Here is a 9,737-nt window from a genome sequence, read left to right on the forward strand (position 1 = left end):
GACATCGCAACATCAGTTATATCTTCATTTCTGATGATTATGTAGTAATTGTAGTTAAGTAGTACTACTACTATAGGTAGTAAAGTGTCAAAGGTTGCACTGTCATACTTTACTACCTATATATATATATATATATAGGTAGTATAGGAAAAATGTAAGGCAGGAGGTGAAGAATGCCAGCAATTAAAAAATAATAATTTTGCATTGTAAAACAGTGTCTAAATGTATAAAATATACACTGGTGCTGTGCAAATGTACCATATAAAAGCCTGCTGGCATAGTTTCCAGGACTGGAACATCTCACCAGTAGAGGGAAGTAGAACTGGGAGAGTTGAGCTTTAGAAATAGCTCCTGCTGCCTGACACACAGTTTCCACTCGCTGTCACAGCACACAGTGACTGGTTGATCACCTGAACATTAAACTCCTGACTGGTTTACACCCACTGACCTCTGGTGACCTTTCAGACACTGGACACACAGGGGGAAGCCTGATCTGTCATAGTTTTACACTTTTATTTACATTGTTTATAATATTTCTCACTGAAACAGACAGCAAAGTCACTCCTGAGTTCTCTCCAGCCAACTGTTATGTCATGAAGTGGGGTGAGAGAGTGAGAGAGAGAGAGAGAGAGAGAGAGAGAGAGAGAGAGAGACAGAGAGAGAGAGAGAGTGAGACAGAGAGAGAGAGAGAGAGAGAGAGAGAGAGAGAGACAGAGAGAGAGAGAGAGAGAGAGAGAGGTAGAGAGAGAGAGACAGAGAGAGAGAGAGAGAGAGAGAGACTTTTAGCTTGTCCATCTTGTCAGTCCTGAGCAGCTCCATGTCTGCCTGTCTGTCTCTCTCTCTGTCTGTCTCTCTCCCTGCCTGTCTGCCTGTCTGCCTGTCTCTCTCCCTGTCTGTCTGTCTGTAGCTGTGCTGCCTGGTGTCTGACTGCTGGTCTGTCTCTCTCTCTCTCTCTCTCTCTGCCTGTCTGTCTGCCTGTCTGTCTGTAGCTGTGCTGCCTGGTGTCTGACTGCTGGTCTGTCTCTCTCTGCCTGCCTGTCTGCCTGCCTGTCTGTCTGTAGCCGTGCGTCCTGGTGTCTGACTGCTGGTCTGGCTCTGATCTGATCTGCAGCGTCTGCTTCTCGTCCAGCAGCTCGGCAGCTCGGCAGCGAGGGAACGCAGGTACGCTCGTCAGATGTTTGTTTTCATTCACATTGAAAGAGTGAAAAGTTTAAAACCAGAGACAGAAATGAGAATGTGCATTGATTAATGTGATCAGGTTTAAGCTGCTGTGTTTCAAGGTGTGATATCTGTGATCATGTCAGTGTGAGAGGTCACTCTGAGGTCCTGAAGGACACAAAGACGAACCAGTTCAGCTTATCTGAACCAGTTCTCCCACTTTGACATTGTGAACGACCTTTTGTGAGTTCTTGTGTCTGATATTCCTTATTAGCACAGAAAGAGTGCCCTGAATCTGCTTGATCATTTACTTCACCATGTTATCATGAGATAGGATCAATGGCAATCCAATTAGTGAAGTAGGCCAGTAAGACAGGAGGCTCAGAGTGAATCAGAGTGAAGGCTGTGAGTGTTTGCATGCAGGGGAACAGACTAGCCTCCCTGTGTGTGAGGGGTTTAAATGTTTGTGTGTGAGGGGTTTAAAGGTTTGTGTGTGAGGGGTTTAAATGTTTGGTGGCCAACTTTAATGTTTCAGGGACTGAAGTCTGCAGGGAGTCAACAGGGCAGACAGCTGGTTGGTCATTAAACAGTGACGTCTGCTTCAGTCTGCAACCCTGAAGAGTCACAAAAAGGATTTTAATCTTGAATAAACAACAAAATATCAAAAATCATGAATAAGAGAAACATGGATTTAACGTATCTGAAGGCTGAAGCACCAACGGAGCATTAATAATGAGGTGATTTATCTCTTTAAGGCACTGCTGTGTGCTGGAAATGTTTATTTAAGGCCCTAATGAGCCTTTTTTATTGATTTTGTCCATGCTAGACTCAGAGTCAGAAGGTTTTATTGCACAAAAGGTAACCAAACTGTTGTGTAACAGGCAGGAAGGGGGCTTGCTTTCCCCTGTGAGGAAACACAAAAGAAATAGTGTTTCAGTCTTGGAATGCAAGTGAGGGCATGAGTCTAAAGGTCCCAGAATGAAAGAAAAGAAGATTTCCATGTATTTTGATATTATAAAGTAGGTGCAGGAGAGATGCACACAGTCAGAAACTCTTTAAACCAGCTGTCAGGACTTCCTAGTTTGTGATGTCACAACTAACTATGCTATAAAAAGGTGGAATGTTTCCCGGCTGCAATGATGGTGCAGAGACGGCGAGAGAGCAGATACAGAAGCCCCAGAAAGGAAACAATGTTTATAATAATATAATAATAATAATTAAAGCCATGTAAGTAATAGCCCAAACACACCGAGGACTTTCAACCAGGAGACCAGAGTTTCTGTCTAACATTAACAACCTGTTGAAAACTATCAGGACCTGCCAACATGTTGAGATCAGCATCATACAAAACATACTGCAGAAGTTTTCATTAAAAAATCACATGAACCTGTTCGTTGTTTAGGAAGGAGGCCTTAAAGAGACAGAGAACACATATAGAGGGGACAGTAGAAACTATCTGTTTTAAAGAAATATACATCAGTATGAGCAGAATATATTCCCTTTAAAGCAAAGTGAAGTAAGAAGAATCTATTCATCTGTATCTAGGCTGCATTGAGGTAATAGTCATAGTTCAGAGTTGGAAAGTATAGAAAACATTCAAATAAATCTTGTTTATGTTTTTCAGTCATGTCAGTGTTTCCTCATTCTTTAGGCCTGATGGAAACCTCGGGGCGATCTAATAAACTAGTGCAGATGTGACTTAAACATGCATTCTTTCTAACGGCCAGCAGGGGGCGACTCCACTGGCTGCAAAACAAAGTCAGGTTGTATAGAAGTCTATGGGGAAATGGTCCTACTTCTCACTTGATTTATTACATGAGTAAACATTTTCCTAATGAGTTTATGGCCTCATTTACTAGTTTTCCTCATCGTGATTTTCATTTTGTAATTTATAATCACATTTAGAGTAAAATAGACAATCAGGCGCGGTGAGCTGGAGGGCGGGGCTACCGTATGACCGTATGACCAGTAGTTACTACAGCACAACATGTGTTTCAGTCCATGGAAGTTATTTCTTAGTGTCATTGCCTAGAATTGTCCTGCTTTGTTGTATTAAAATCACTCTAAGGAGTCAGCTGTTCCATCCAAATATGGTCACTTCCACTTCTCGCAACTTCTTAAATACATAAAACTATCAGAGTGTATTTGATATCACATTTCAGTGAGCGCTTCTCTTGTTGTATAATATATAATATATATAAATATAACTTTTTATAAAGAAATTCAACACAATCTTATGGAGAAAAACTATGTTTTGGTCAGGTTCATGTTAAGACCTCTGGGTGAGTCGTACAATCCCATTTATTGAATATCTTCAGATCTGTGGACCTTTTATAGGATAATAAGGACAGATGTTGAGACAGGAAGCCTGGGGAGAGGAAGAAAGGACTCCTTGATATCCAAAAAATGTCAAACCAGGGATTTTTTATTTCCTCTGACGCAGAAATAAAGATGAACTTTTTCATTTCTCCGTTATAAACACATTCCTCAGAAAGTCCTTGGCTTTACTTCTTATTTGCTGCAGCTATAATTTATATTGGCTGCAGAAATCTGCAACAACTCCTAGAATTTGTATTGACAGCTGGATGTAACACTGTTAATGTAACAGATACTAGAAGCCTGGAGAGACTGTTAAAGGATCTGAGCTCTGTGCTGAAGTTTGTAATATAATGATAATAATAATAATAATAAGTTAGGGGCAAAAGAAATAACATTAATTTAACCATTAGGATTCTACCAGCTGTGTTTGTGTCTACTAGAATCTACGACTTTGTTTTAGGTTTTTGAAATGAGAGTAAGTAAGTTTAAGTTTATTATTTACTATTTCTCAGTATTTAACAAACCTCTCGCTGGATTCTTCATGTTCTCTCCTTGGTGCCATCAGAGATCAGTTCAAACTAAGTGGATCTGGGAGTTAAGAGTCCACATCAGCGCTAACATGAGAGGATTTAGGAAACTGATTGATTTGTGGAACACTTTGTAAATGACAAACTTGTTACTAAAGTAAAGTAAAGTAAAGTAAAGTAAAGTAAAGTAAAGTAAAGTAAAGTAAAGTAAAGTAAGGTAAAGTAAAGTAAAGGTCAAATCACGAGTCAGTGGTGTTAAAGTCGAGCTGCAAGTTCACTTTGAGTCTAAAGTCCAAACTTCTGAATAAGATGTCTGAATTATGGATCAGATTTGATCAATATTACCATTCCTTCCTTTATAATTGGTCTGATAGAACTATTTTATTGATATGTTATTAGGGGTTATTTTTTTATATTCTTATTATTATTATTTACAACAACAATGTCACTAAATAAATAGTAGTAGTGAAGTACCATAGTAGTGTATTATAATAATAATATTAATGATAATATTAATAATAATGATAACACCATATACAATTTAAATAAAATGTATTTATACTCAAATAAATTATTATTTCAGCAATATTTACACAACAATGTCACTATATAAACTCAATAATACTGAATAATGACAATAATAATAATATCTGAAAAAATCTAAAATTTAATTAAAATGTATTTATAATTAAATTAATTCATTATTTTTTTAAATGGACTATTATATTTTAAATTTAACAACATATTATTTCAGCAATATATATCTACAATGTCATTATATGAACTCGATGACAGTAAATAATAAATACATAATAAAATAAATAATAATAATATCTAAATTAAATTAAATATATGAATATATATTATGTAATTAAATTGAGGGGATATTTATTTATAATTATTTAAATAAAATAAGTTATATTTCTGGCATTAAACGCAGACTGAAAACTCACTTGTTTGTAAAGTGTTGTACTGTTTTTTCCCATAGACTGTATGTAAATAAATAAATAAATAAATAAATAATACATTTAAATTTTTCCGCTCTCTTTCAGCATATAAACACAACAGTAAATACTAAAGCCAAAGGTGCCACAGTGAGAATGAAAGGTGGATCTTTGAGACTTTATTGAATCTAGACGTCAGTCAGGATAACTTATTGATCACGTCCTCCTTCTATATATATATATATATATATATATATATATATATTCCTCTCACTGCAAGAATCTGCTCTTTTTTACTTCTGACAGGTTTAGGATCAGGTTTCAGGGATCGTCATGTTAAGAGACGCAGCACATGAACGTGATACAACATGAACAGAATCTATTCTGGGCAGCAGGCAGGCCGAGACTTTCTGCAATCAAAGCTGAGACGTAGCGGCGAGGGTAAAGAGGGTAAAGAGGGTAAAGAGGGTAAAGAGGGTAAAGAGGGTAAAGAGGGTAAAGAGGGTCACCTTGAGACAGAAACACACATAAATACAGTGATTAATATGAACACTGTTTATCCAGAAACGCTTTCAGACAGCTGAGATTCAGTTAACACCCAACCATCTGCAGGAATGCTGTGATTCTCCATAAGAGACATCAGAGTATTTCATGTTCTCGTGTCATGTGAATGAGTGAGATAGCTCCCAGTGCTGGCTGGCAGATGGAGATGTATATGAGCCTAAACATAGTAAGATATGCAGGTCAGGCTATAGTTAGTCCAGCAGACACACAGACAGAGAGAGCAGCCACTGAGCAACTTTTTCCAACCGCTGCCTCTCTGACGTCACGAGGACTCAGACCTGTTGGAGCATCATTTACTGTAGCCGCTACAGAAACAGTTATAGATCCTGAACTGTAGAATGGACCCGTCTATGTGCTGGATTCTCACGATCCTCACCTGCATTGTGTTTTTTTTAATGCTACCATCAAAGTCAGAGACTTTCAGATTATACTTGCAGTGGTTTAAAACTTCTATGCAATGGACCTGCGATTTAATTTAAACATGAGATGTTTAAGAAATGATGACATGATGAATCTGATCTAATGACTTTAATAGTTGAACAGTGTGGGAAATCCTCTGAGGCTCACTACATTAACCACTACACTGTGTCTGTTCATTGTGGTTTTCTGGGGGGTTGTGTGTCAGAATATTTATTTGCTTCCTCTTTTATTAGCAGTAATGATTTGTTGTTTGTCCTACCTAATAAGTGTATTTCTCAAAATGTGGAACCATTCTTTAAACATAAATAACCTGCGACTTTGCTGTGACTTTAGGATTTTTTTCTTGCAATTACTTGACATCAATAAGTGTCTTTGACTACCTTTTAAAGTGCTACACAAATAAAATATATTATAATAATTAGGGCCTCGGGGCAATCTCCCCAGCACTAGTCCCATCCAGCAATATCTGCAGGGACCAGTGCTGCACTACTGTTATACTGTGGATTTCTTCTTCTTCCTCTTCCGGACGCTTTTCGTCCCGCTACTAGTCCTACAACTTGAAGAGTTGCAGGACAAATTATATCAAAACGTGCGGTTTGATCGGGATCGGTGTGCTATTACTTTTCTCTACAGAACACGAATTTTTCGCTTACGTCGCGAAAAACTGCCCAAAATTTTGCATTGAAATGAATGGGACGGCTGACAAAAAATGAATCAATCCCTGTTCAATGACCATGATCATTTTTGGAGAAATTCTGAGATTATAATGGGTGTGTATTGCACGGAATGTTCGTGTCACAGTGTGTGACATCATCGCCAGAGTGTAGAGGGAGAGAAAAAACTGTCAAAAAATAAATTTGAAAACTGCGCTCCAGGCCGCAAATTCCACTCTACAGAAATAATTTATACATAGAAACGTAGGAAAATTAGTCTTCTCCCTCACAATCCTCTGGTAAAGCTGTCAGAGTTATAGTTTGGGCGTAGGACGCACAGATGATCCACCAACACCACCAACAGCCTCATTGGCTCCCATATTAAAAACGCAGGAAGATTTCTGAAAAAGGCAGATGGAACAGTTTTTTAGATCGCTCTAACAAAGCTATTTTTTCATTTTTCTTAAAAAAAAAACATATTCAGGAAGAACTCAGGACGCTCAAAGTGAAGTCGGATCAATGATAGGTATTATGGTTTTGACAAAAATGCTTTCTGTTCGAGGCCAGAAATTCCAGTCCACCTCTGGCTGCTGTCACTGTTCAGGAACATTAACAGGTGTCAGTTAATTCTGTTGATGCTTTGATCTTTGATGTGATTACAGTTGCAGATACACACACACACACACACACACACACACACAGGTAACATTATGTGATTTTTACTTACACACATTAAATGTTTCCTCCCCTGAAGTGATCTCTGTTGTCTCTGCAGCAGCCAGTCTTCATCCTGGAGGGGAAGGCCCCGGAGGAGTCCAGCAGGGGGGACGGAGGAGGCGGGGAGGCCGGTCCCCTCAGCCCTGCTGCCCTGCCCCCCCCCCTCACAGACAGCCCCGGGTCCCCCAGGCCCCCCGGACCCCCCGGACCCTGGCAGACCCTCACAGACAGCCCCGGACCCCCCGGACCCTGGCAGACCCTCACAGACAGCCCCGGACCCCCCGGACCCTGGCAGACCCTCACAGACAGCCCCGGACCCCCCGGACCCTGGCAGACCCTCACAGACAGCCCCGGACCCCCCGGACCCTGGCAGACCCTCACAGACAGCCCCGGGCCCCCCGGACCCCCCGGACCCTGGCAGACCCTCACAGACAGCCCCGGGCCCCCCGGACCCCCCGGACCCTGGCACAGCGAGAGCCTGCTGGCTGAGTCCTGGTCCACCATGGGGGACGTGGACCCCGAGGACACCAAGAGCCTGGACAGCAGCGACGGGGCGGTGCTGGGCGGAGAGGAGAACTCCTCCAACTCAGACATGGTCCACCTGGAGCGGGAGGAGGCCGAGATGCTGGAGCGGGCGGAGAAGGAGGCGAGGAGAACAGAGGAAGAGGAGGATGACGAGGAGGAGCTGCAGACCAGCGTGTTGAGTGTTTTAGGAGGGGAGAAGGAGCTGGGGGAGCTCAGGGAGGAGGAGGAGCAGGACCTCCGCGCTCCAGAAACTCAGGAGCTCCTGGTGTCAGCAGAGGAGCCTCGTCTGGAGGAGAAGCCTGCAGAGTTCAGGCAGGTGGTTCCTCCCATGGCGCTGCCTCCTCTGCCCATCGTCCGGCTGGAGCCCCCCTCCTCCACCTCCACCCCCGTCCCCTCCACCACCTCCTCCGAAGCTGAGGAGCTCTTCTCCTCCCAGGGCCTCCACCCTCCTTCTATCCTCGCACGCATGGCAGCAGAGCCTCCTCCAGAGAGCCTCCAGCAGCCAAAGTTCTCACAGATCCCCCTCTCAGACACAGAGGAACATTCAGTCAGAGCGTCTCAGGCAGAACCAGAAGAGCCCAGAGCTCCCAGTGCTCCCAGTGCTCCCCAGACTCCCAGAGCTCTGAGCTCCAGCGAGCTGCTGTGTGGAGGTGCAGCTCTGGTGGCCGTAGTGGGAGTCGTGGCTTACGGAGCTGTGGCCTACTGCAGGAAGTAGTCTCCTTTAATACACGTTTTAAATCTATTCCAAATGAAAATATTCCACTTCACTCTCTGAATTCTGGATTTCCTCGCCGACACTCTTGTAGTATTGTAGTTGTTGTTAGACACGTTGTTAGATGTTTGGGATTCGTTCTGTGCTACCTCAGCTCCAGCAGAGCTCATGGCCTTCGTTCTTCTCTAGAGATCTCTAAACCTGGAATGTAAAATCATGTAAAGGTAGAATTTTAAAGAATCCTGAAACTTGAAATGTTGCATTGCTGTTTCTTTGTGTGATTGTGTCTCTTATTACTTCACCAGAAAACATGTTGACTTCCTCCTCCAGCCAGAATTCACTGCAGATCTGTTCAGCTATTCTGTGTTGCATATAAGAAATAAACAGCAGGAGAATATAATGAGGAATAATAATAATAATAATAATAACTAACCTTTAGGTTTCTGAGCCTTTAGACTGTATAAAAGAGGTTTCAGGTTTGAACAGTGAAGTCAATGCCTTAAACCTGCATTCTTTCTAATGGAGGCAACTCCAATACTGCTAAAGAAGTTGATTAGAAAATTTGATTTATTACCTCATTAAAGTTTAGAGTTTTTGGTCTCAATCACTAGTTTCAAGTCTTCTTCAACTCAGCAGGATCTTTATTTCATAAGTTATGGTCCCATTTAGAGTAAAATAGACGATAAAGGAGGGAATGCTCAGCATTAATTCTAGTGGTCGCTGTCGGGACTGCTGCAGAAAATCCCCCCGAGTTCTCATACACCAACATTATAAAAGAGACTAAGAAGTATTCAGATCTCTTACTGCAGTAAAAGTACTAATACGATACTGTCAAATTACTCCACTACAAGTAAAAGTCCTGCATTTAAAACTTACTGAAGTAAAAGTACAAAAGTATCATCATCAAAATGTGCTTAAAGTAACAAAAGTAAAAGTTCTCGTTATGCAGAATGGACCCACGTTTTATATATATTATAAGACTATTATTATTATTATTATTATTGAAGCATTTATGCAAGCAGCATTTTACTGTTGTCAATTTAGGGCTAATTTTAACTAGCTTATTAACTGTTATGTTGTTTCATTTATAATAATACATATCAATTTTAAAGTAAATCAAGTTTTTCCCATTAGATCTTAACCTGAAAAGTAATATTTGCCTGTAAAATGTAGTGAAACAGAAGTATAAAGCTACATT

General features: G+C 41.1%; 1 protein-coding gene across 1 annotated transcript; it reads left to right on the forward strand.

Moving 5' to 3' along the window:
- Positions 1-1,154: 1,154 nt before the first annotated feature.
- Positions 1,155-9,428, forward strand: si:ch211-214j24.14 (uncharacterized protein LOC559160 homolog). The gene is made up of 3 exons (XM_059325580.1): positions 1,155-1,161; positions 7,361-7,512; positions 7,651-9,428. Exon 3 carries the CDS (start codon positions 7,805-7,807, stop codon positions 8,540-8,542), a length of 738 nt encoding a protein of 245 aa, XP_059181563.1. The 5' UTR covers positions 1,155-1,161; positions 7,361-7,512; positions 7,651-7,804; the 3' UTR covers positions 8,543-9,428.
- Positions 9,429-9,737: the final 309 nt, after the last annotated feature.

The sequence above is a fragment of the Centropristis striata genome, chromosome 22, assembly GCF_030273125.1.
Source record: "Centropristis striata isolate RG_2023a ecotype Rhode Island chromosome 22, C.striata_1.0, whole genome shotgun sequence".
Classification (NCBI taxonomy): domain Eukaryota; kingdom Metazoa; phylum Chordata; class Actinopteri; order Perciformes; family Serranidae; genus Centropristis; species Centropristis striata.